Here is a 27,120-nt window from a genome sequence, read left to right as displayed (position 1 = left end):
AGCTGCCCCCAGCCTTGCAGCAGTTACATCTACATGCAGAAAGGCTACAACTTTGTTTTTTACTGAAAGCTTAAAAGGAGGGTGGGAGATGTGCATGAAACTCTACAGGGGTAGTTGTGGCCCTGTTAAATACCTTTGACTCCTTCCTCTGTAGGGTGTGCAGAAAGGCTTTTGACCCCGCCTACTCTGCACCTGCACAGATCCCTCTTATGGGCAATGGCACTAAGCTCTATGTATCACTTTTACTTAAGTCTTCAGGGGCTGCTGTTGAAAGTAGTGTTCATTGGAGCCAGTAAGCTTGCCCATGCACATAGCGCTTGCCCACAGTTCAGAATTCCTCCCAGGGAAAACGCAAACCCGAACCCCTCACGCTGACTTATGGTTCACAGGCGCATTAGGTCCTTCACTCTCATGAAAGTAGCATATGGCTGACCTCACAGGGATCCAGCCTGCATTGTTTCTGAGGGGGGAAGTGACCTCAAAGATAAACATCAAACTGTCTGAAAACCTAGCTTCCTTATCACATAGAAAGGGTGCAAACAAGTCAGCAAGGCTAAATGACTTGCTCAAGCTCACACAGCTAGTCAGGCAAATCCAGAAAGTTTTCAGTCCTCTGCTCTTACAAGTGGAAATGCTGGCACGTATGGGTCCTGACCATTTGCCCTGCTGTAAGAATGTAACATTAAATCTCTTGTAGAAAATAAGGTAAATGCCAGTCTGTAGTAGGCTTCCCATGAGTCACAACTAGAGGCTGGGTCCATCCTGCACCAGACCCATGTTGTCAATCTGTCCTTTGAGGAATGTTAGCAGGAGCCCATGTTCGAAGAATGAGGAGGATTTCATTAACAAGGCCTCTTTGTGGTGCAGGCACACAGAACCTGGGAGCAAGAATCTTTACTCATCTTATTGAAGAGGGGAAAACATCATGACATTCAGGTAGTGCTGTGTATCACAAAAGGCTACTATAATTTTCTTCCAATTAGTTTTCAGGGGGGACAACCTAGGCTAGTTGAGCAGTAGGAGACCTTCTGTTGCCATGTCTGCCACTGAGTCATTGCCTGTGAGCTTAGCCAAGTTACTTCGCCTCTGCCTCCACTTCCCCATCTGGCAGCATGGCCTACCTTGGTAAAGTGCTCTGAGGAAAAGGCACTCTAGCTGCTCAGTTGGATTATTTAAATAAAGAGGCTACACTAGCCCTAAGTCAGCATAGAAAACAGCCCTGGGATCCAACCACACAGATTTTTATTACAAAACAAACAGTTACGAGGCAGGATACAAACATTTAAAATCCCTGATTTCTTTCTCCTTGGCCAGGCTCAGTCTGTGTCACTATGGCAACTCCCAGTTGCTAGGTAGTTCCAACCAGGGGTTAGGCTGCCATCTGCTAAGCAGGCGTTTAGTCTTCACATGAGCTGGAGCTCATTAAGCTGCAGCACAGGGCTCAAGAGTCAGCTTTCTAAAAATCACTGCATTATCCCTAAAACCCCCTGGAATTCTAGAACAGCTGTGTATTGAAGGACAGCTGGAGCTGGCTGCCCCAGAGCAGGGCCCTGCTAACAGGTTAGGCCTCTCAGCTTTAGTCAAGTTTCTTGAGATCTGAAAAGCCACAAAGAAGAACATTGATCAGTGGATTGAGCATGACCAGCCCCCTCTCTACTCTGACTCAGCACAAACACTGCTGCTAGTACAACATAGAGCCAATTTACTTGGGCCTGACCATAAGCTGACAGAAGGGCCAATCCATGTGAATTCATGACAGAGTGCTAGGGCTGAATTTGGCCCACTACCGTGGTGGCTACTAACAAATCTGACCACCTCCAAGAGGCAAGAGATGTTTTAGCCAGCACAGAGGTAGGTGGCAAGATGACATCCCCTCGCCACCTAAGATCCCAAGTGATGGGCACTAGAGGGAGACTGAAGGGCAGAAGCAGGACTGGTCCTACTGACATGGAGTTAGAATAGCCATAGGAGCCTCTGAAGGTGGCAAGTTGTCTCAACTCAGCTAAACTAGAGCTATGCCTAAGCCTCCAGGGAAGGGACGGAGTCAGTCTCCACTGCTCAGTGCCCCTGAGACAGCTGCTTCGATGGATGAGCGTGGTGTGAGGCTGAGCTCTCTACCTAAAGGTTGTGCACATCTTCATTCCTCCTGGCCCTACACAGAGGGCTCGCACTCGATAATAGTCTGCAAGCTGCAGGGACACATACAGAGGCAGAGCCAATCTGACATAGGCACATTTAGCACCAAACAGTGCCATAAATTCTGATCTTGCTCCAGCCTTTGGGAACAGACAACCACCTGACTCCCCCTGTAGTAAGCAGGGATCACTGGGACATTTTAACCCTTTCAGAATGGCCAAGTTCCCATTTATCATCTCCCGGGGAACAGTATGTGAGGCTCTCCAGCAGTGAGGAAACAGATGGGATGTCACCCTTCCTGATAAGAAGTCCTAGACCCTGCTGCCCGAAGCTTTCCTTGAACCCCAGCTTGCATGTTCTCCATGAGACCCAGCATCCATTCTCAACACAATGGGAGGAGGGGGAGGAAACTAATCAGAGGGGTAGAAGGGAGGGGCAGGAGGGATGAGGAATGGAAAATGAGCATCCTCAGTGCTTTAAGGGTTAACACAGGCTCCAGTGGAGCTGTCCGAGGGTCCCTTTAGCTCTCCTAGATCTTCACACCCAGTGCAGAGAAAAGCCTCTGTCCTGATTACTGTTAGACTCCATGTGCAGAAGGGAGATGTGATAAGTCACGGTCACTGCTGTCAGCTGAAGTCTCAGATTCCCTTGCCCTGGCGAGGGGGCCTGTGACTGCTTCCCCCACCTACTACCCACATCGGAAGCGCCTTACCTAAGGCACCACCCTGAGGTCCACCGGGTCATAAGCCGAAGCTCTCCTCATTTCCAGCGGCTTCCCCAAGGAAATTCGCAGTGCCTCATAGTCTGGCTTCTCTTCAAAGGCCAAGGCCATTACTTGCTGCAGGTAGTTCTGCAGGGCATCTGCAAAGCAGCACAGACATCCACAGGAATGGCTGTGTGGTTCTCCAAAGCCATTCCCTCACTCACTGCACCATTTAGCATCTGGCTTAGCAACACTGATGCAGGGGTTTTCATCCTGAGTTCCCCACAGACCCCTCCTTTGCACTGAACAGCTGGGGAACTCAGGCCCAGAGAGGGAGGCAACTTGCCCAAAGTCACCCAGTGAGTCAGCAGTGGAACCAGGACTAGAACCCAGGTCTCCAGTTCCTCTTCCCATGCTTTAATCTGTGGCCAGCAGTCTGCTGAAGCAAGGCTCGCAATCACCACTTCACGTTGAATGGACACAGAGGCATATAGGTCACCCTCATTCCAGCATGATGCAGAGCAAGGCTAGAAGTGGATCAGCAGGGGAGCCTGAGAGCTGGCATGAGTCACCCCACACAGATATCAGGGATCTCTCTGGAGCTTCTATGGCTTCACTGGACAGGACCTATACATTCATGAGCAGGACGAACTGGCACTGCAGCAAAGGGTTTAGAATGGCTACGGTCACAGATACAGCTCATCAGTGAGACTGCATGGGGGAGACAGGCCAGTTTCTAGCTTCAGTGAACAATCAGCCTTCACACACAGCGACTCAGAGGGTCCCACAGCCATGCCTGGTACAAGTCCATACCTGGAACTGATTTTCGGCCGTAGCACAGTCTCAGAAGCCCAACCACATCTGTTTTGTACCTGCAGTATTCAGCACACAGACAATGCAATCAAAACAAGAGAGAAGGAGCCGAGCACCTGAACAAACCATCATCAAAGATGAGGACAGAATAAAGCTGAGCAAGAGGACTGGCTCAGCTCACCCCCTCCAGCCTATTTGCCCATCCAGTGATTTCAGGATGGATCCTGCTCCCACTGGAGTCAAGGGGAGTTTGGCGGCAGAGCAGCACTTACAGTCACAGATTTCAGACACCCCAAGATCTGCATCAGGGCTACTGAGTCCTTCATTAGTTCTGAAACCCCTTCCCCCACTGCTTTCCTACCAAGGCCCCCCCCCGATTGGCAGGCAGTGTCCCCAGCCCCAGGGCTCACCTCTCTTTCTTCTCCATGACCTTGTGGATATCTGCCAGCTCATCAGTCCAGGCCAGGAAGCCACACAGCCACTTCACCATGCAGTAGCCCAGAGACTGCAGGTCACTCCGGCGAGATGGTCCTGATGGGAGAGGAAGAGAGAAATCCAGCAACTCAGGAAATACATTGAGAAAAGCAGAGTTTGGGAGTAATAGTTAAAAAAGCATGGTGCAAAGGGATCTCTTCCCCTATCCCATGGTGACAGCACAGAACTGAGCAATGGAAAGTGTAAGGGTGAACAGCAGGAAATGTTTCCTAGCAGAGTGGCCTAGTGGTTAGAGTCAGGATTCCTGGGTCTCTTCCCAGCTCAGCCACCAATTCATGGCAACTTTGCACCTCTTCACCACTCCGTGCCTCAGTTCTTCTTTGAGTGATGGCCCCTGTTGTACTCCACGGAGGGTTATGCATGCATAGCAAGCACCCGGTGTCGCAGAATTTGAAAGTAGCGTCCGTTGGTCCATGCATGCGCCCAACTCGCCTCGTGCTTCTGTCTAGGTGATAAAGGGTGGGGTGGACTGACCAACCCTGTCTCCAGTCCCTTCTCACCACCGCATGGTCTGAGTCGGGACCTCCAGTGTCCTCACCTCTAATGAGCAGGTGGAGGGCTTCATCTCCAGAAGCCTTTCATGGAGAGACCCATGAGACTGCAATTGGACCCAGACTGGGGAGCCCCCCTGTACATGGGCCTGAATCAATGTGGAACACATTCTGATCAGCTCACACAGATCCCCACTAAACCAGCACACTCTGTCCTGGATTTCCACTCCCATCCATGGCTGGGTTACCACGGATCCTATGTGGGATGGAAACATTTTCCCACCACGTCACGCTCCCGCCTGAGTTGCTTGGCGACTGTGGAAGTAGCAGAGAGGCTGCATGGCAGGCAGCTGACCAGAGATGAAGCAGTTACTGGGTGCAAGCCAACACCTTATGGAAGAACAGTGAGGGGGAAGGAGGGAGACAGGCAGAGGGAGCCCCAGGCAAGTGAGGACGGCCAGGGAGGAAACCATCACTGCCTCACCAGCTCCCTTGTGGCTATCCAGGCTGATGAACTCGATGGTGCCTTCATGAGGAGTCCTGCTGCCGTTGTGCTGAGTGACGTGCTTTCCTCCAGGGCAGTATCGGAACGCAAAGCAGTAACCCGCCAGGGTGACCTAGGAGAGACAGTGTGAAACATCTTCCTGGGTGACCACACAAAGGGCAGAAGGGAAGCATTGCTGCTCTGGGTGAGCCTAGGAGCCCCTCACCTCCCGACACCCCCTCTCCAGAAAGGGCTCCTGGTAGGAACCAGTTTATGTGATTCTTCCTTCTCCACAAGATACCACCCCTGAAGATCCAGAGACTAAAGGGAGCCCAAAGAATTGGAAGCCTCTCTGGGGGGTGAAACCATGAACATATGGTGTACAGTGATCCTTGCAATTGTGCACACCGGGCCTGCTAGGGGGCTGCTCCAACACTGGGTACAGCCAGGAACCAACCCTCCCCTCCATAAGAGAATGCTCTTTGGCTAGGATGGGGCCCCGCTTCTCCTGCTACCTCCATCGGCCCTAGTGTGAACAGCAGGAGCAGGGCGCATTTCCTACCTCTGTGAGGTCAGCTGGGTTCACGTAGATGTTCTCGGCAGTGACATTCCCATGCACATACTCATTTTCATGGATGTATTCCAGGGAGTCTAGCTAGGGGCAGACCATTAGGACAGGAGACGTCAGACCCATGCACAGTGTCCCCAGTTAGCTCTGAGCTAGAGCATCTTCCCCAGGCTCTTGGCAGCTGGAGACTAAGAAGCGGGCTAACAGTGCACAGCCTCTTCCACTCTCTGCTTCTCACACTGGGAGGCACTTGGGAAATTCCAGGGGTCCCCATTCACTCTGTCTCCCAGTTTCCTTGGGGTTGAACATTAACAGACCCACAAGTTCATCACCAACAACCCCGTGACTTAGCACAATATTATTCAGAGATCAGAGACTACAGCCCCGCTCAGACCACTGTGCCCTGATTTTCCAAGGCGCTGAGCAAATGCAGCTCCCTGCCATTGACTTCAGTGAAATTTGTGGGTTCTTCAGAAAGTCTGGCCCTGAGGAAGTTACTCTAGTAAGTTGGAGCAACTTCACTTTGCTCTTTTGTGCATGTGTCTAATGTTTCCCAAACATTCCCCTGAAGGCCATGCACAAAGCAGCAACAGCACAGGAATCACCCACAATGCAGAGATCCCAACCCTGCACTGGAACTAGCGTCCCTGCAAAGGCTGGACAGAATTCACCTCTGAACAGCCCCAAAGGATCGGCTCGCCACATACCAGCCTGATGGCGATCTGGAAAACCGCTTTCTCTGTCAGGTTTGTGCCATCATCCAGGACTGACTGAAGGGTTCGCCCTAACTCCGGGAACACCAGAAACCTGTGAGAGGAACAAGGAGCACACTGCACTTGGACAGCACTAGTCACAGGAGGGTCTCAAAACTTCTTTGGATAGCACAGCTACCCATCTTGACTTGATTGGTTTCCCTTCCCCTCTAGTTTAACAAAGGCACAGCTTCCCTGCTATTTGACAGAAGAACCTGTTTGTCCCATTTGTGTTCCAGGAAGTGGGTGGGCACAAGCCCACTTCTAAAGGCCCATCCCCCAGCCTAAGGGGAGGCGTCACTGGACCCTGGACGCAACTGATTCTGTGGGACAAGGAATGAAAGAACAGGAAGGGGCATGGGCGTCACAGGGTCAAACAGAGGGAACTGGAAGAGGACACCGAGCAGAGAACCCCAGACAGTGCCCGCCTACCACTCCTGGAAGGTATCTAGGGAGCCAGCGGATGCTGCCCAGAGGAACTCTGCCCAGATGCATGAACAGATGGAGGAACGAAAATAGGCCCCAGTCGCAGAGCGCCCCCTCAGTCAACCTCCTCTCCCTGGTGTTATAGATGGCCACCTTGGCCAGGGCTAGGAGGTTGACGAGGCGGTCCCGTGACTTTGTGGGGCCCCGGATGGGGTGTGCATAGAGGAACAGGTGCAGGGAAAAGTGCAGCCAGAACCCCAACAAGAGGTTCTGGAGGAGCCGGAACGGGCTGCAGCCTGGCGCACTCGAGATACATGTGTGCTGGGGTCTCCCTCACGCCACAGAAGGGGCAGGTGTCGGGGCGAGGGGTGAATCATGCCCATGGCTCTGTGAAAGAGCCTCCAACTGATGTCACCAGCAGGCCGTGGGGTCACGGTGGAGTAGAAACTGGCCCATCGGGGGTCCTCACCCTCCACAGGTGGTATCAGGTCCCACCATTTGGTGTCTGGGCAGGACATGAAGGCGAGAAAATGGAGGGTGTGCAGCACAAGCGTGTATGGATGGTCCCTCGGCTTGGTTCAGAAACAGACCAGCTGCAAGCTGTGCAGTTGGCTCAGTGCGTGGGGAGGGAGGGGCTGGGGGGGCTTGGAGGGCCGGGGCCCGATGAAAAGCTCCAGAGGGCTGGGAGTGGGGCGGGGGGAGGCAGGGAGCGCCCTCTCACAGGATTCGCCCGAGATAAACTCAAGCAGCAGGAGGCAAGGCTGCTCTCACCTCCTGGAGTATGTGCCCGGGGGAGGGAGGGGGTGTTCGGTTCGAAGGGTGGAGAGCCCCTTGTGCCAAGCCAGCACATGGGGATCCACCCAGTCCCCCCGCCAGTCATAGTCCAGGTGGTCTCCAATCCTGGTGACGCCTGCCACAGAACTGGTTTGTGGAGGGTAGAGACTGACCAGATCAGGCAGGTCAGCACTCTCTCTGAAGTATCACTGACAAGACCCTGTAGATTATGATGTTCCCCTCCGCCCCAGAATACACAGTCCAAGACAGACGAGATGCCAGGCGAGGGAGAAGGGACAGGAGGAAGGAGGGTTCCTGGGACGAGGGGGTGGAAGAGAGGTTGCTATGTGCACAGGGAGCAGGAGAGTGTTCCAACCCTACACAGCCTCATGAAGAAGAGTGGAAGAAGGGCATGAAGGAAGAGGCTGGGGGGGGAGGGGGGGGAAGAGAGCACGGCAGGAGGAAGATGACAGCAGGGTCATCTGAGTAGCACTTTGATGCAGGAGGCCAGTGAAGGTCAACACAGCAGGAGGGGAAGATGTGAGACTAAGTGGGAAGCAAGGGAAGGAGGCCAGTGAAGCCAGGGTTACTGGAATCAAATGGGAGAGCCAGTCCACAGCCAGTGGGGTCAGTAGCTTGGGGGAGACAGAAAAGGGTGGCACTGAGGGAGGAGAGAATACAGCAAGAGCCTAGCAGTGGGGAAAGAGGAGATAAAGAGGACAGTGGAGTCCTGGGCATGAGGGAACACCCCTGCCATCCCTATCCGGCAGCTCGCAGACCTGCCTTACCTGTAGTTACTTTCATGGAGTCCAAAGCCAATGCAATTTGGGATCCCCAGCAAGGGCACCGCATGCATCCTCTTCCACTTATCCACTAGGAGGGAGACAGCAGGACAGAGAGGTGCAGCTTTGCCATGCTGCTGGCTAAGGAACTCTGCAAGCGGTGAGGGCACCTGCCCAGCACCTCCTGCAGGAGCTGCTTTTCCTTCCCCTCAGACACAGACCCTCCACACAGGGCAATTGAGAGTTCAAGGCCCATCCTGTCACCTGCACCTCCCCACTAAAAACCAGCATAGCGGGCAACCAGCCATGACACTAAAAGCTCTGCAGGGTCTCAGTGGCAGGCAGCAGGGTTTACAGGAAGGGTAGGTGGAGGCAAAGGAGAAGAGCAGTGTGGAGATGCCAGATCCAGACCAGGGCATAGAATCATAGAGTTGGAAGGGACCTCAGAGGTCATCTAGTCCAACCCCCTGCTCAAAGCAGGACTAACCTCAGCTATATCATCCCAGTCAGGGCTTTGTCAAGCCTCAGCTTAAAAACCTCTAAAGATGGAGATTCCACCACCTCCCTAGGTAACCCATTCCAGTGCTTCACCACCCTTCTAGTGAAAAACTTTTTCCTAATGTCCAACCTAGACCTCCCCCCCTGCAACTTGAGACCGTTGCTCCTTGTTCTGTCACCTGCCACCACCGAGAACAGCCTAGCCCCATCCACCCTGGAACCCCCTTTCAGGTAGTTAAAGGCTGCTATCAAATCCCTCCTCATTCCTCTCTTCTGCAGACTAAACAAGCCCAGTTCCCTTAGCCTCTCCTCATAAGTCCTGTGCTCCAACCCCCTAATAATTTTTGTTGCCCTCAGCTAGACTCTCTCCAACTTGTCTACATCCTTTTTGTAGTGGGAGGCCCAAAACTGGACACAATACTCTAAATGCGGCCTTACCAATGCCAAATAGAGGGGAATAATCACTTCCCGCAACCTGCTGGCAATGCTCCTACTAATGCAGCCCAATATACTATTAGCCTTCTTGACAACCAGGGCACACTGCTGACTCATATCCAGCTTTTTATCCACTGTTACCCCCAGGTCCTTTTCTGCAGAGCTGCTGCCTAGCTCGTCGGTCCCCAGTCTATAGCTGTGCATGGGATTCTTCCTTCCTAAGTGGAGGACTCTGCACTTTTCTTTGTTGAACCTCATGAGATTTCTTTTGGCCCAATCCTCCAGTTTGTTTAGGTCCTTCTGTATCCTATCCCTACCTTCCAGGGTATCTACCACTCCTCCCAGCTTAGTGTCATCTGCAAACTTGCTGAGGGTGCAATCTACCCCATCTTCCAGATCATTAATGAAGATGTTGAACAAAACTGACCCCAGGACCGACCCCTGGGGCACTCCGCTTGTGAGGGCACTCTGCATGGGAGAGAGCTGTGGGATGCTACCACCCCTAGGCACTCTGAGAAGGGAAATGGCATGGAGACCTATGTCCCAGATATAAGGGTGGTGGGAATCACAGAGGGGCAGGTTTGACTTGGATCCCTCCTCCTTCTGCTGCCCAGGCCCCAGACTTCATGCCCTGACTGGACTGTCCCAGGCTCAGCTAGCTGAACGGGGGTGAGGGCCAAAGAGCAGCTCTGCACAGCCAGAGTCGATGGAACAGCCATGGGATGGGCTCTTGGGGGCCCACCACAGAGTCAACCCCAGAGCATTAAACAGCTGTCAGTGAGACAGGAACTCTTTGTCAGGGGAACTCCTATGAGCACAGCAGAGAAAAGCATCAAGCTGTAAATGTTCAGATGCTGCCCCACAGATAGCCCAGACACTTTGAGGTTTCCTACTTCTGGAGGACAAGTCATTTCTAAACACACTGCTCAGCACTCAATGCCAGTCCAGCCAAGGATTTGAGTTACCTGAATCTGGCCCTAGCAAATGCACAGGGAGGACCTGCAGCTTGGGAAGCCAGCCACTCAAGAAGAGAAACCTGACCTCACCCTCAAGGGGGCACTAACCTGTGGTTTTCTTTGCTGCTCGCTGCAGGAAGATCTGCTCATTGTAGAGCCTGCCGTCTTTGGTATCCTGAGGGTTGGGAGGAGAGACATATGAAGCTGCACTGTTCTACTTTCTGCAATGTACTGCATCAGTATCACCACCAGTCTACTTACTAGAGAGTATGGCAGTAAGAATCCTACCCTCACCCTTCCCACCTATAGATCTCAGCACCGCACTGAGAGGGGTAAGGAGAGATGAAGTGACTTGCCCTAGGTCACCCAGCAGGTCAGTGGCACAGCTAAGAACAGAACATGGGTCTCCTCACTCCCAGTGCAATGCCCCATCTACTGATCCACATCTCCCAGTATCAGTACAGCACAGCTAATCCAAACACAGGAAGGTCTCGGGACAGACAGCGCAGGTGCTACTGCTCAGTGCTCTCTGCAGGTAACTAAGTGCCCCTGAGAATGAAGACAGCCCCCTAAGCTAGTTGGAGCTGTGTGATCCTGCAGCGTCTTCTGGGGTAGGAGCCTTCAAACTCAGGAGCATATTGAATATTTGCTTCAAGGAGTTTCTTTGGGCCATTCAGGGCTAGTGGAAGGAGCCAGGGTGGCAGCCTTGAAGGCTGAAACCCTATTTGTTCACAGCAGGAGCATTCCAATAACAGACTAAACTGGACCAGAGAGAGAGGGGATGCTGTCCCTGTAGTTCAGCTTGCCAGGAAGTAACAGAAATCTGGTAAGAAAGCCTCTTCTCATGCCACTTCCTGCCCCTGGGAAGCTGCAGCCAAGTGTCTGCATGCTGTACTGAGCCCCAAATCTTTTGGGGTTTCCAGAACACCTTATATACCTGCATGTCTGTATTTGGTATTGCTTTTTTATTACTACAGTTCCCAAATGTGTTATCCAGAAGCTGCAGGATGCCACATCCTAGCTCAGGAGACACATCAGAGCAGGAGGAAGTAATTCAGATCCACTGGCCCAGTTTGATTTCATTAGCCCCACCCACATGTGGCCCCTAGTGCTGTAAATCAGCAGCTGCCAGATGGTGCAGATTAACAAACTGCAAAGCTGTTTCAGTACCTCCTATGCCAAGAGCATTTTGGCTGGTGGAACATGTACAGCACCTGTCCTGCTTTCTAAACCCTCAACACCTGCAGCTGAGACCACGAACAAAAACCGTGTCCCATATCCTACCATATCCCACAATCCTTTGCCACTGCAAAGGGATGGAGGATTCAGGTCATAGGTAGAAACAATGCAGAGTCAAGGCTGAGAGGGTGGATGGTGCTGGGTGAGATGGGATTGCTGAACGGGAGAGTTGGTGCTGCTATACAATGCCATCATACAGAGAGATGATGGTTTCCTGGCAATCTACACATTTTGTGGTATTAAACATTTCTGGTTAACACTTTATTGGAGAAGGTTCCCCAGTAGCATTTTTCCTCTGCACCTTCTAACTGGTTCTTCCCTGGCACAAAGGGGACACTAGTCCAATAGCTATAGAAGTGGGCACATTCTTCCTATGTCATTGGTAAAACCCAGCGATGACTCAATTTCTAAATCCCATTAGCCAGGAGAGCCAATGCAGATGGGACATGACCTGGATACTACTCTAGCTCATGCATGGTGAACAACGGTCAGCAAAATTCCAACTGCACAGAGCAACACATTTAGATTGATCAGCATTTGATTTTATAAACTTGTTCTAGCCAAGAAAGGTACAGCTACAGAACAGCTCAATGTTAGATCTACAATCACTTTCCAGACTATACCACCATCAGTGGCCCAATTGTCAGATTGTGAACTACAGCTCTCATAGATTTCTGTGGGATTTCTGAGTGTTCAGGAGTTCTGGGGAAAATACACACAAAACACATGCCAGGAACCTTCAACTCTTTCTAGAGTTTTGTTATTGGTAAGCTTTACAAAACAGGCTTAACGAAGATCCCATGACATACTAAATTTATAAACAAAGGGACAAATTCTATCCTCATTTACAACCAGGAAATCAACAGTATTGTGGAGGTGTAATGAAAGTCGTGTTTAGCCTTGTAATCTAAAGGGCAGCCACTTTGGGGGTGGCTCTTTTAAACCCTTAGATCTGTTTTTCTTACAGCTTTGCTCCCTACAATGCATTAAGAGCCTCCATATTGGGCCTTTAACCTATGTGGTTTATTTCCTCATTTCTCTGACCAATTTCACCTGCAACAAAGACAATTATAGTTAATACTGTGAAATCTTATTGAGTAGAAGACCAGAGGGAACCATTATGATCATCTGACTTGCATTCTACCAGTCCTTCTGCCATGATGATAGGTCAGACCAGAGGGCCCCACACACAGAACAGATCAGAACTCACAAGTTTGAGGGAGTATCTTTGCTTTTGAGGACAGGCTTCAGATGCTGACTGTGCTGTGGAAGGATGGAACAAATGAGGTTACAGGAGTACAGGATAGAGGTATTTGAAATGCTAGTTGTTCAGAAGCTAGTGCAGCCGCTTGATTCTCAGTTATCCTCTGCCTCCCTCACCTTGGGACTGGGGAGGTTTGAAATACTACCACTACTAGTTATACTACCTAGCTCTTCCATAGTGTTTTTCATCAGTCAGTCTCTCATAGCGCTTGCCAAAAGGAAGGCAGTATCATCCCCATTTTCCAGATAGGGAAACTGAGGCACAGGGAGGGCAGTGACTTGTCCAGGGTCACCCAGCAGGCCAGTGGCAGAGCCAGTAATAGGACCCAGGTCTAAGAGTCCCTAGAACCACTGATTCAAACCCCACAGGTGCACCTCAGCCTTTTGTCTTTCTGAGGGGGAAAAAATGGAGTTCCATGCAGTTTGCTGTGTGGGGTCTTTAATATGAGACATTGTTTCTGAAAGTCCCTTCTGCTCCGCCTGCGTATTACAAACCCATTGGCCCTTTCCTCTACGAATAGGGATCTGCCCCAAGGTCAATGGACAAAATTTCCTCAGGCACAGTGCTGGATGCCAGCTGTCCACTACTCTCCACCCAAGAAGTGGACGTACTTCAATGGCCCGTGTATTTTTGTTTGTAGTAATTTTGACTTATTTCCCACCCCCTCCAAGATGCCTACATATTTACACTGATGAATATCGCAGCAGCATCTGCATTTTAAAATATCTATATTTGAACCATCAGCCTTGGAACAATGTGATTAAAGTGACCAAAGAGAAACGCAAGCTGACTATCAGGAAAACATTCCTAATGACGAGATCTACTGGGCTGTGGAACAGTCTCCTAAGGAAAGGAGCTTTTTCTGCATCTCCTTGGGACATTTAAAATGAGACTGGAGATCCCAGCGTCAGCAACAGCCATTAAATAGCTGGGAAGCAGATTAGGTGGCTTGGTTGGTTTTGCTCACTGATTTTTAAGGCTCTGAGATCAGAATTCTAAATTCAGGGTTCTCAGCTGTTTCTGCCACCACCTCTAATACCTGACACAGCATCTCCTTGTAGCATTAATCATTGGGGCTGATTCCCCCATACAAGGGGGACATGGACCCCTAAATTCAGGTATTGGCAAGTAACAGGGAAACCAGTTCTGCAATGGTTTGACTCAATGTCAACATTAACGTATTTGCACTTTTAAAAGTCGCCAAACATGTTCTGGTCGGGATTTGGGATCGTAACATGGTTTGGTTTTTGGTGGTTTTGTTTTTGTTTCTTTTTTTAAAATAAGACAGCTCAGCCTTTGCTGATCACTTTTAACCCTGGTATTGCTCAGAGTTCCTGAGAGTTATCACCTCCACACTTCTATGGTTACTTCTCAGACACTGGCAGTCTTAGCAGTAGGGAGATGCTATCACCGAAAACAGAAAAGTGCCTTGAGCCTCACAGACATATGCTGGGTAGAACTTTGGGTGACAGATGCACTCCCAGCATCCTTTGCATATGGCATCTCTTTGGAAGAGCTGCTGCAGCCAGAGGAAAGGATTCTGAGGGGTATGGGAGTACAAGAAGCTATCTGGGCATTCAAGGTGCTTGCTGCACTATATATGGCAATCAGGGAATTTGCTGAACTGAAAGGGTAAGGGGAGGCAGGATGAGGTTGGAGAAGGATGGCTAGATGCTAATGCTAACACCTGTGACTGGCTGTGTCTGCAAACTGGGAAGTGTCAGCAAGAGGCTTCAATTATGATCTCTTTCAAGAAGCAATTCCCCCTCTCCCCCCAGTAGGCTGAGCTTTCAGCATGCCACAAGAAGAGGGGAAGGGAGGAATACTCTTCCTTTTCCCCCTGCCCCTCATTCTCATCCTCCCCCCTCAGACAGCATCGTAACATGAGATCGCACTGCACCTTCATACATCAGCCCACACTCGCTCTGGCTCAGAAGCTTCCCCAGTTTCCACTGCTTGCTGTTCAGGTCGGTCAGGATCTTGCCCTCTGGGAGAGGTGCCACTGAGGCAGACTTGAGACGCCGGGGAGATCGAGGACTGAGTTTGGCTTTGGAGAGGAGACAAAAGAAGGGCTCTTACCAGATAACGGGGCATTACAGACACAGATTGAGTATGGCTGCTCTCAAGCACACAGAGCTCAGATTCAAACCAGAGACACTATGATAATATCACACCAGCCTGCTACAGCTCCCCATCTCTCACTCTCCAACACTCACCCTTCTCCCTCAGTGACGCCCTGGGTTTCAGGACAACCAAGCATCCCTTGCAGCCTACCCATACCACCCCTGCACCTCAACCAGGAGGCAGGGAAGTGACAGAATGGAAAGATGATGCAAGGGCATCCCCAATCAACAACCCAAGGGCTGAACAAGCCACCTCTGCAGTGCTCCAGTGCTACCCTAAGTGCCATGAAGTAGCTGTCTGCCCCACCCCCACACGAGCCCAGCAGTGCTAAGGAAACATCCCAGCTCTTACCCTTGGATGCCACCTTGGACCTAGGGGAATCAGTCTGTGGGCTCCGAGCCACCTCCTTGGTGGAAGTGGAAGCTGGTACTCTCTCAGGAGACACCCACTCCACTGTCTTACTCGCTGCCGGAGACACCTCATCCTGCCTCAGGTCTAAACAGTTAAAGACACAAACCCTCACAATGCCATCCAGATTGTTTCAGTGATTGTAAATCAGAATATTCGGCACGTATAGCACTTTTCATTCAGGGGACTCAAAGCCCTTTACAGTGAAAAGCCTCACATCCACACCCCTCCACAAAAAAATCAGTGCTGTTAGCCCCCATTTTATAGGTGAAGAAATGGAGGAAATCACAGTGAGTCTGTGGCAGAGCTGGTTCAGAACCCAGGAGTCCTAGGACTCTAGTCCCCAAGTCAGATAGCATTCATGCTCCCTCTTTACCACACTCCCATCAAGGCCAACAATTTTGCATACCTTAAGGCAGGCAATAACAGGATCTACGCAGACAGAAGTGTATATGGTATGCCAATGCTCCACAACTGCTTGTAATCAAGGGCTTCAGTTAATTAGGAACTTTTGTTTCTCTAGCCACAGAGGCTGCTGTGTAACCCAATCTGATCTACCTTTCAGAGAGGACAAAGAGGCATTTGGAGTGAGTTGCATTGGCTCCTCCTCATCTTCTTTAGGCAGCTTATTCCCACAGATGGGGCAGAAATTAAATGTTGTCTCTATCTTCTGGCCACACTGTGGGCAAAAGTTGATCATTCTGAAAAACAAAGTGGGCCAAAGCCGGATGGAGAAGGAAAGATGTCAGAGCTGAAGTCAGAAGTCAACGTCTCAAAAGTTTCTCTGGTGTTTTGGTAGCTGTCTCTCTGGAGAAAAGGGTTTACTAAGAAAAGACTTCCATTCACCCACCGTCAGAGGCTCTCAGCATGGGGAAGGAATCTGTGTTTGCTAGGACCCGGCATGCACTCTGCCTCTCACCTATCCATCTGGGCAAGACCTAAATGGTCACTACAGCTTCCCAAAAGTAGCAGGAGAATTGCTGATTTAATCTTTCCTTTACTACTGCGGGGAAATCCTTTTGTGGGTGTGAATGCTAGGGAATAGGAAGGTGCTAGGAATGACAGGCAAGGCTCCAAGTATGGTACTTTTGGAGAAGTCACAGCGAGACCCTGGGTCTTAAGATGAATCACCAGGCTTACAGCAACACTGCTACTAAGCGGGGAAGAGGTTAGATCCATGCCAAAACCCAGAAGTGACAATAGGGCTGCAAATCCAAGTCTTACACTGGGCCTTTCATCTGCCCTGACTGGGCCTAAAGACAAGCCAGCCCCCATTATCCAGGCAGCACCCCATGTTCCTGCCCAGCCCCACAGCCCTCTTGTCTAGCCCTAAAGCCCCCATCATTCTGAAGCAGTCCTGGCCCCGAGACCCTGTCCAGCCCCACATTACCTGGTAGCCCCCACACAGCATGTGTCTAGCTCTGCATCTCCCATCACCCAGAGACACCCGCTGCCCAGTCCCTGTAACTCTAACTGCCCTCTGGGGCCCCAGGGCAGCACCCACCACCTTGGGCTCCCATCAAGTCCTGTCATACCAGGACCCTGGACAGCTCTCATCACCCTGGGGTGCCCCCGTCCCACATCACCCTCTGGCACCTGTCTCCCCCCCCCCCCCCCAGGGTGCCCCCCACTCCAGTCCCAAGCACCTGGCTAACCCTCCATTCCCTAGGGTGCCCCCTGTCCCGCCCAAGCCTTCCATTCCCCATGACACTCCCTGTTCCCCTCAGCCCCAAGCACCTGACTGCCCCCCCATTCCCTAGGGCACTCCTGCCACCCTCCAGCCCCCCTTCCCTAGGTTGTCCCCTTGTCCCACCCCCTCCCCGTTCTCCAGGGCACCCCAGTTCCAAGCACCTGCCCCCCGTTCCCAGGCAGTTGCCCGGCCCCGCGGCCTGTGAGCCAGTCTGGGCCCCCCTACCCGTGCGCAGCCCGCTCCCCGGCCGGCCCGCTCGTCTGGCCCCGGCTCCAGGGCCTGGGCCGCCCCGGCCTGGGCACACGGATCCGGCGCGCGGGAATCGCCCCGCGCCCGGGGGCCGCCCGCTCCGCCAGTAGCGAGGCCCGCCTGACACCCCGGCCGCGTCTCCCCATGGCCGCCGCGCCGCGCTCCGCCCCGCCCCCGGGGAGCGACGGTTCCACCCGCCGCCTAGCGAGCCGCCTCCTCCGCGGGCGCCTTTAACCCCGGCCCAGGCTGAGCTCGGCGCCAGCGGGCCGGGCTGGCTCGGCCACGGCGGGGCCTGCTGCCAACTCGCGCCTGTAGCCTGCAAGCGGATCTGCCGCGCCGCCTCCCCGGGCGCTGTGGCTAGTAGTAGGCGAGGCTCCACCTGGCCCCGGAAAGCCCAGGGCGAGTGGCTGCCGGCCCGTGAGCCCCCAGGGCCGGATCCGCTCCGGGGGCGGGTGACTGACAGGAGCCCCCCTGCCCTGGTTTGTAAGTGAGTCTCCTGCCGTTGGGGGCCTGCCCCACGCTTTTACCGTGCTGGGGGCTGGCAATAAACAGCCTGCTTGTCACCCTCAACAACACAGCCCATGGCATGATTAGGGTAGGAAAGCCTGGGAGTGCCACCCACTTCTCTCGTCTTCCTTTACTCTGGCGCTGGTGTTCTGTTGACATAATAGTTAGACGAGGGTGAGTAAATAATTACAGTCGAACCTCAGCGTTAGGAGCACCTCAGGCAGGGAGGTTGTTCGTCCCTCAGATGTTCTTAACGCTGAACAAAACGCTATGGTTCTTCTTTCAAAAGTTTAAAGCTGAAGATTGTCTTAATACAGTTTTGAAGCTTTACAATGCAGAAGAAAAATGCTGCTTTCAACCAACTTAATTTAAAAGAAACAAGCACAGAAATAGTTTCCTTACCTTCTCAAATCTTTTTTGTTTAACTTTCCCTTTCTTTTCTTAGCAGTTTACTTTTAACACAGCACTGTGCTGTATTTGCTTTCTTTTTTGTCTCTGCTGCTGCCTGATTGCCTACTTCCGGCTCCAAAGGAAGTGTGTGGTTGACTGATTTGTTTGTAACTCTGAGGGTTCAGTGCACTGAAAAAAAAGCTAGAAATAGCTACGCTACTTCAAAGTTGGATTCCATGTAAATGGTGGGTAGTTTTTCCTAACATCCAACTGTCACGGGGTAAGCCCACCCCATCCATCCATCTATCCTGCCACCTGGTGGGTAGGTTTGAAGGGGAAGGGAGGAGTAGGGTGTCCCCCCACACACAGTCTACTAGACTGGCCTCCTCCCAGCCATATGAGTTAAGGATCTGAGGGGTGACCACCCTTAGGACTGGGGCCATGCAGCCTGGTGGCCAGAGTCAATAGCTGCCCTCTGGTCAGGGCCGTGCAGCCTGATGGCCAGAGTGTTTTTTACTTTCCTCTGCAGCCTGTGGCACGGATCACTTGCTGGTGGATTCTCTGCACCTTGAAGTCTTTAAACCATGGTTTGAGGACCAGGACTGTGTTACTGTCTATTACAGGAGTGGGTGGATGAGGTTCTGTGCCTGCAATGTGCAGGAGGTCAGACTAGATGATCATAATGGTCTCTTCTGACCTTAAAGTCTGAGTCAATAGCTGCTCTTGGATCAGGGCTCTAAGGCCTAGTGGCCAGAGTCAATGGTTTATATAGCCCAATCCCTCAGGCAGGGTGAGGCAGTAAGTAGTCTATAGCTATGGCAGGGGTTTACACACCTCTGCAGCTCAGGTAGGGGCTGCTGTCACCCAAGGGGCATGGCCATAGGATAGGGAGACATGGTCCACCCAACTCCACCACATCCCAGCCCAGGGCCCCATCCATGACTGGGATGGTCACCACCCTGGTCAGCAGGGATCCTACCACAACACACTGACCTATGTCAGAAGGAGATACAACTCACTCCATCTCCCGGGGCTACTTCCTATTGTGCCTCCTGATGCTGTCATCCATGTCTCATCAGAGCCTTCAGGTTCCCTGGCATCAGTAGCTCCCTGGACATCAGACTCTAAACAGTTGGCCATGGGCAGCAGGTCTCCGTTAGGGGCTCTGGGGCCTCTGGTTCCCTCAGCTGGGGGCTGACATGGCTTCCTGCTTAAAACCTCCACCAAGCATCCTTTCTCCTCAGTGGTCTGCCTGGAATGAGCTGGGCTGCTCCCTTTTATAATGAGGCAGCAGTTGGCGCATGCTCAGCATAGTTTGCGGGATGGGACTTTTGTCGCTCATAGCATGGGTTTAACTCTTTCAGTGTAGGGTAAGCCCACTCTGTCACACTCAGGAAAATGCATTTCAAAGGCTGACTGGACTAGAAAAGTGAGGGGCAAAACCACCCCAGGTTATTTCTCTCTCTCTCTTTCACCCAAGAAAACAAAGGAACCAACTTTGGGGGTGGAGATCCTGACTTGAGAATTTGGTCAGCCCTGTGGCTGAACATGTGGTAAGGATTTTACCTTAAACCATGTATAACTTGTTAAGTTTTAGCTACTAGACAGCATTTTGAACTGTTTTAACTGTTGAATATTCACCCCTTACAGGGTCAAAGGACCTTTAATAACTGAACTGACCATGGGAGGGTTGGACAATGCAGAACACATGTTCTTGGGAAAATTTGGGACTGGGAGTGTGTTGGGGTCACCCCACAAGTCGTAACCATGGCTGGTGGAAGCCAGAGTGTGACTAGAGTGCTGCTAATAAGCTGCTGGGGTCAGAGCTGCTGGACAAGGGCTGCAGCTATACACAGAAACTCAGGGTGGGACTTGCAGGCTGGTGACTTTTTCCATTTTTTACATATTGCTTTTTTATTTTTAATTGTTGCCTTCACTTTGCCCCTGAACCAGGATAGGCCAAACTTGTCCTCTTTCTTAACCAAAAAGCCATGAGTCCACAGTCATCTAATAAACTCTTCTTAAAGGACCCATGTTCATTCACATTTTTCTATCTAATATTTTTTCCTTCCTTGTGTGGCAAGCTTGCGCTGGGGCTGCCTCTGCTGTAGTTGCTGAGTGGAGGAACAGGGGTCTCAGTCCAGCCTGTTCACCAGCACTGAACTTATCACACAATCTGGCTGCAGGCCTGGGGCGTTCTCACTTCTGGGTGCAGGAGTATTAGTTACAGAGGCTGCAGGTCAGTTTCTTACCACCCTGAGGTGATGGATGAGGATGGAGTGGAGAAGGTGCTGGGAATTACTGTGGGGGCTGAGCTCTGTAACCCAATATAAGCAAGATTGCATTTTGCCTTTATCTGTGCTGGGACAGACCGTCGGAGATGGGAATATTGCCCATATGATCAGCTTCAGCAGCACTGCCTGCCCTGCCCAGGCCCTGCACAGCCCCCGCTGGGGGCTGGGGATACGCCGTTATGGAGGACAGGCCAGGGGCAGCAATGTGAGGCTGCCCATAATTTCCCTCCCATCCTCAAGCCTCATGAAAAACCCAAGAGAAGGTTAATGTGGCCAGCAGCTCTTTTACTACATTTATATTCCCAGGCTGGGCAATCCTGCTTTAAGGAGGGTGTCAGGGGAGCCACATATGGGGAAGCCCAGCCCTGGTGGCAGGTCAGGGAGAGCTGCTGGGGACCCTGGCATTGCAGATACTCCATGAGCTGCTGAGATCTTAGAGGACCTAGGGATTTGGAGGCTGAACTGCTGCAAACCCTGCTCCTCCACCCTGATGGGGTGATTCTCCACAAGGAAGGCTATTGCAGCAGTTTCTGCCCCTCACCCGCTGGTATTTCCCCAGGGAAGGGGCAGGGAATCAGGTCTTTGTTATATTAAATGCCAGCTCCTAGAAATGGTGGTGGATCAAATCCCCACTGGAAGTCACAGGTCAGGCTCCTTTATCCCTTCCCACAAATACTTTCAGTAGGTTTTCCAGGAGATCCCCTACCATGAGGTGAGATTCCCTAGAAAAACAGGAATAGAGTCACCAGAGAGACATTTACCACTGATGCTCTCGGATCAAGGTGAAATTGTTATGGGAGACAAATATCGCCTATGGATTTGTACCTCTCTGATCACCTGGGAGAAGCAAGATGATCTAGGTGACTGTGGCTGATTTCACAGTTGTATTTCTTATATTTGGATGAATTCACGTTTGTTTCTTAGACAGGGAGGCAGCGAGAGGCTGACAGGCACTAATGGGAGCTTCAAGAGAGGTGCAGGAGGAGAGAGAACCTGCACAGAATAGCAAATTAATATTTACTGTAATGATCATTGTAGTTAAAGGCATTTAAAATCAGTGGCAAGCGCTCAGTCCCACCCAGTCACTAGAGATGCAAAATCTAGGCTGTCCCCTCAAGGTCAGAAGAGTAGAAAGCTCAAATGTAAGCAGGGAATGCGGCAAAGAAATGAGGAATGGAGCACTTCCAAAAACGCCTCACTAATCCCAGTGCAATTGTCTCTTGTGATGACACTGCACACTAACACCTGCTCTTAAGCATTGTATCTGCTCTCTGTTTCAGATGCTAGGGAGAAGAGGAGACAGGGGAACTGGGAGCCACCCCCTCCATCCAGGAGGTAACATACATTTCTTGCTCAACAAGGCGCTTCTCTCCTTACGATGAAATCAAGTGGGAACACCCAATCCCTTTTCCATCCCCACAGCAAGCATTCACTGAACAGCAGATTCCATTCCCACCCCACCTTTCACTAAGGTAGGGGTCAGAGCTGTGCAGAGTAAGCACCCTTACCTGCAACGAGGGATGACTGAACTATATTAGTTCACACTTTATATTAGTGACCATTTTAAATATTGCACTGTTATGTAGCCGACTTGTTAGTATGCTTAGTTCTGAGCAGAAAATGTCCACCCCAAGAGGTAGGCTCACGTGCAACGTGGGTGCTGCAGGGCGGTATTCAAGGCTTCCCAGCTCCTTGGAATGCCCCAGGCCCACCTGCAAAGGAAACACTTCAGAAGCTTCCCAATATGGGAAAGGGACAGACCTCACCCCCTTCCACCAAGGAGAGAAGTTGCTTACCCTGCTCACTGCACTTATAGGGGTCAGGAACTATCATTTTCACACACAGAGTGAGTTCTCTGCTAACTATCATCTGCTCCTAGTGAATGGTGCCCTGTAGAGCCCTCAGCATCCTTCTCCTCTTGTCAAGGGCTGTCAGCTGTGCAGCACCTCCCTGCAGAGTGAAACTTACAAAAGTCAAGTAAGTTTCATTCTGCAGTCATGGATTCATAGAAGCTGAAGGTGGAACTGAGGAAGATAGAACAGTAAGTGCATGGGGACAGGTGCCGATGGACTGGCCATGTGGGAAATAAAAAGAAGAGTAGGCAAGAGATTCCCTCATGTAGGACAATCCTGCTACAAGCAGGAAGGTTGGAAGATATGCCATCATGCAGGAGACAGTGCATGTGAGAGCTGATGGTAGGAAGGTCTGGGTAGTCTATAGTATCTCCTGCACCCCTGCCTTAAAAATCCTCATTCCTCCATCCACAAGCCAAAAGCTGCATGAAAAATATTCCCTCCTTCATTTGCACCTCAGAGCCAGAAGTCATGTCTGTGAGACTCAAAGCACAGATGGCATATTCTAATGTGTGCTGCTTTCTCCTAGGCCAGGCGCAGATATTCAGCTGGCAGTCATTTGTGAGTATGACACTCCTGAAATCACACTTCTCTAGCAGCAGAACTTCTTTCCCATTATAAGGCTCACTGCTCAGATGCCATTGTCTCACTTTTAAACTAGAAGCAAGTAATACCAGCATTTTTCTAGTAAGTAGTAGTGAGACTGTTGTGAGATAGAAGCCCTGACTTTAAAATAGTTTCCAGAGGCGGTTCAAGCACCCAGGTGGAAGAGGGAGAACCATTCTCTTTAAGTTGACTTCCAAAGAGATAGTTACCGCCTACTGCTTTTTGCTTGTGCCCATGTTCTAGGGAAACAGAATTGTCCCCTGCAGATTTCTGCTGTCTCTGTGTATCTCTGTGTCTTGCTTCCTGAGAGGTGATGCTCCTGCCCAATTAAGGCCATGTCTACACTATAAAATTAAGTCACCCTAACGTATGTCAGTGGTAATTACATAGCTTGAGCGTGTCTACACTTTGCTCCTTGTGTCGGTGGTGCACGTCCTCGCCAGGTATCGATTGTACTGTCATTGTGGGACTCCTGAAAGCCAGGAACAGTTGATGTAAGCAACGCAGTGTCTACACTGACACTATATTGACCTAACTACATTGGCATTGACTTTCGTGGAGGTGGAGTTATTAAGTTGGCATAGCGGGGCAGTTACGTCGGTGGGAGTGAAATTTTAGTATAGACACTTATATATTTATTTTATATTATATATTTATTTTAGTTATTTACTTATTTTATTTATATTTTGATACGGTCTCTCACAGTATTCCTATCAGCAAGTTAAAGAAGTATGGGTTGGATGAATGGACTATAAAATGGATAGAGCATAGAGCTCAACGAGTAGTGATCAATGGCTCCATGTCTAGCTGGCAGCCAGTCACAAGCGGAGTGCCCCAGGGGTCGGTCTTGGGGCCGGTTTTGTTCAGCATCTTCATTAATGATCTGGAGGATGGAGTAGATTGCACCCTCAGCAAGTTTGCAGATGACACTAAGCTAGGGGGAGTGGTAAATACTCTGGAAGGTAGGGATAGGATACAGAAGGACCTAAACAAACTGGAGGATTGGGCCAAAAGAAATCTGATGAGGTTCAACAAGGACAAGTGCAGAGTCCTGCACTTAGGACAGAAGAATCCCATGCACAGCTACAGACTGGGGACCAACGAGCTAGGCAGCAGTTCTGCAGAAAAGGACATGGGGGTAACAGTGGATAAGAAGCTGGATATGAGTCAGCAGTGTGCCCTGGTTGCCAAGAAGGCTAATAGCATATTGGGCTGCATTAGTAGGAGCATTGCCAGCAGATGGCGGGAAGTGATTATTCCCCTCTATTCGGCATTGGGGAGGCCGCATTTGGAGTATTGTGTCCAGTTTTGGGCCCCCCAATACAAAAAGGATGTGGACAAGTTGGAGATAGTCCAGCAGAGGGCAACAAAAATGATTCGGGGGCTGGAGCACAGGACTTATGAGGAGAGGCTGAAGGAACTAGGCTTGTTTAGTCTGCAAAAGAGAAGAATGAGGGGGGATTTGATAGCAGCCTTTAACTACCTGAAAGGGGGTTCCATGGAGGATGGATCTAGGCTGTTCTCAGTGGTGGCAGATGACAGAACAAGGAGCAACGGTCTCAAGTTACAGTGGGGGTGATCTAGGTTGGACATTAGGAAAAAGTTTTTCACTGGGAGGGTGGTGAAGCACTGGAATGGGTTACCTAGGGAGGTGGTGGAATCTCCATCTTTAGAGGTTTTTAAGATGCGGCTTGACAAAACCCTTGCTGGGATTATTTAGCTGAGGTTAGTCCTGCTTTGAGCAGAGGGTTGGACTAGATGACCTCCTGAGGTCCGTTCCAACTCTATGATTCTATATAGCTAGGTGGACGTAGGTTGCCTTGTGTTGACCTAGCTCTGTAGTATAGAACAGGCTAAGGCGTGGGCTACACTACCAACTTATGTTGGTATAACTATGTCGCTCAGGGGTGTGGAAAATACACCCCTGAGCGACATAGTTATACTGACCTAACCCCTGGTGTAGACAGCCCTATGTTGATGGGAGGGCTTCTCCCATTGACATAACTACCACCTCTTGGGAAGGTGAAGAACCTACGCCAATGGGAGAAGCTCTTCCATCAGTTTAGGTAGCATCTTCACTAAGTACTACAGAGCACTGGTACAGTTGCGCTGCCGCAGCGCTGTAACTGTAGACAAGCCCCTCTGCCTCCACAGTCCAGACTAAGGGAAAGGTAGGAAGTTGACAGAAGATAGTACAAAACTGAGAATGTCCCCTGCAGATTCCCAGCTGGCTTTGTTCATCTCTGATCACTTTGTTCCTGGGTGGTGACACTCAAAGAGCAATGCCCTGTGCTGATCCTCACTGGGTTGGTGTATCTCTGAACCCCTGGTTCCCTGGGAGGTGACACAGCAAGGTAGCTTTGTGCTAAGCCTGCATCAATCCCAAGTAATATCACAGCTCTTGTTTCCTCTATTCCTCTTTTAGAAGGGGAGGCAGCAACGGGTGTTGCAGGAGGCTAGGAGCAGGAGAGAAGACAAGCAGAGAATAACTGGTATGTTTTGTGTGTGTGTGCGTGCATGTGCGCGCACATGTTTAAAAAAAAAAACAGTGTATGGAAGCTTATTGAAATGATCATCCTAATGAAAGGGGTCTGAAACCACTGTTTAATAGTTAAAGATGCCTGAATTCACAACGCCATCCTCTCCTGACAAAGTAATGCCCATTGCTGCGCCTGCAGTGTCTGGGGTAGCAAGGGGTTAGGATGAAAGCAGGGAAATCAGTACAAGAAGCCCAGGAGTAAAGTCTACTTAGAAATACTCCCATCCCCAACACCCCTTTTTCATACAGCCTAATTCTTCCCTTTGGTCTTCTCTCCACTTCAGATGCTAATCAGGAAGGGAAATGGGTCAGAGGGGAGGAGCTCCCTGACTTTGATGAGTAAGGTTATTTCCTGTTAACTGACATGCTCTAGACCTTTTAAAGTATCTTTCCTTATGAAATAAAGTGTTATACTTGTAATGCCATGGGGATCCAGATCCCTCTTTCAATTCCTGACCAACCAAACCAAAAAAACAACCAAAGAAAAGATTCCTATCTCACCCTGGTAAGCCTTCCCAGGTTTTACGTGGGGCTTGGTGCCTCCCGGGTGTCAGGGACTGGCTTCCAGAGGTGGACTGGGGCTGGGCAGGTCTCCATATTGGATAGCTATATCAGTGAAGCTCCCAGTTTCATCCCTTACTATGAAATCTCAGTTGAAGGAGATCCCAGTAAGAGGGGACCCAGCCGCTTTCCCTACCTCACAGTCAGTGGTCCCTGTGAGCCTGATCCAAACCCCACTGAAGTCTCTCCATTGACTTCAATGGCCTTTGGTTTAGGCCCTGTGTGTACAGGGAAGAGCCAGATTCTGCTTTCATTTTCACTAGTGTAAATCTGAAGTAATGGAGTTACTCTGATTTACATCAGTATATTGCTGGCCCATTGTAATTCCAAAGGGAAAACTTCAGATCAAATTAAGTTTGTTAATTGGCCCCTTTGGTTAGCCAATGTTTGGGACCTTGCAGGGCTGTTTCCATTAGGAGGAGAAATGGATGGTATGAGTCAAGTCTATTCTTTGGTGTAACCTTGTTTATAAGAACTGTCCCCAAAGTCCTGTTTCCCTGAACACAGTAGGAAAAAACAACAGCAAGCAGTTTCTTTGCTCTGATTCCCCAAGTCTGCTGCTCTAGTGAGCCCTGTGCTCAAGAAGCTTTGTCTCTCTGCTTCCTTTCAGGGTCATCCTCACAACCCCTTCTTCTTAGTAAAGAACAGAATTCTCAAACACATAGATGAACACCATTTGTTGGGGAAAAGTCAGCACGGCTTTTGTAATGGGAAATCATGCCTCACCAATCTACTAACGGTCTCTGAGGGGATCAACAAACATGTGGACCAGGGTGATCCAGTGGATATAGTGTACTTGGACTTTCAGTAGCCTTTGGCAAAGTCCCTCACCAAAGGCTCTTTAGCAAAGTAAGCAGTTATAGGATAAGAGGGACGGTCCTCCCGTGGATCAGTAGCTGGTTAAAAGATAGGAAACAAAGGGGAGGAATAAAAGGTCCGTTTTCAAAATAGAGAAGACTAAATCGTGGTGTCCCTCAGAGATCTGTACTGGGACCAGTGCTATTCAACATACCAGTAGAACCTCAGAATTATGAATACCTCGAACTCTTAAATGTTCATAACTCTGAACTTTAAAACAGTATG

The 27,120-nt window shown here is 50.6% G+C and overlaps 1 protein-coding gene and 1 long non-coding RNA gene across 4 annotated transcripts; one reads left to right on the top strand and one right to left on the bottom strand.

Moving 5' to 3' along the window:
- Positions 1-943: 943 nt before the first annotated feature.
- VRK3 (VRK serine/threonine kinase 3) lies at positions 944-18,309 on the bottom strand. Of its 3 annotated transcripts, none has more exons than XM_067533342.1 (14): positions 18,197-18,309; positions 15,907-16,049; positions 15,292-15,435; positions 14,717-14,863; positions 12,763-12,815; positions 10,422-10,488; positions 8,431-8,515; positions 6,398-6,497; positions 5,685-5,777; positions 5,123-5,255; positions 4,063-4,183; positions 3,653-3,711; positions 2,849-2,997; positions 944-1,596 (listed from the first exon to the last, which is right to left on the bottom strand). In XM_067533342.1, exons 2-13 carry the CDS (start codon positions 16,046-16,048, stop codon positions 2,849-2,851), a joined length of 1,293 nt encoding a protein of 430 aa, XP_067389443.1. In that variant the 5' UTR covers position 16,049; positions 18,197-18,309; the 3' UTR covers positions 944-1,596. The 3 variants fall into 3 exon arrangements, with proteins under 3 accessions (XP_067389443.1, XP_067389440.1, XP_067389442.1); XM_067533339.1 differs by lacking the exon at positions 18,197-18,309 and adding an exon at positions 17,264-17,470; XM_067533341.1 differs by lacking the exons at positions 5,685-5,777; positions 18,197-18,309 and adding an exon at positions 17,264-17,470.
- Positions 17,641-22,963, top strand: LOC137143525 (uncharacterized). The gene is made up of 4 exons (XR_010917188.1): positions 17,641-17,770; positions 19,665-19,737; positions 21,759-21,813; positions 22,861-22,963. It is a non-coding gene; the product is annotated as an uncharacterized lncRNA (long non-coding RNA).
- The last annotated feature ends 4,157 nt before the right edge of the window (positions 22,964-27,120 follow it).

The sequence above is a fragment of the Emydura macquarii genome, unplaced genomic scaffold (assembly GCF_026122565.2).
Source record: "Emydura macquarii macquarii isolate MOO-44397 ecotype Brisbane River unplaced genomic scaffold, CSIRO-AGI_Emac_v2 contig_3340, whole genome shotgun sequence".
NCBI classification, from domain to species: domain Eukaryota; kingdom Metazoa; phylum Chordata; order Testudines; family Chelidae; genus Emydura; species Emydura macquarii.
This window is presented reverse-complemented; position numbering and strand designations above follow the sequence as displayed.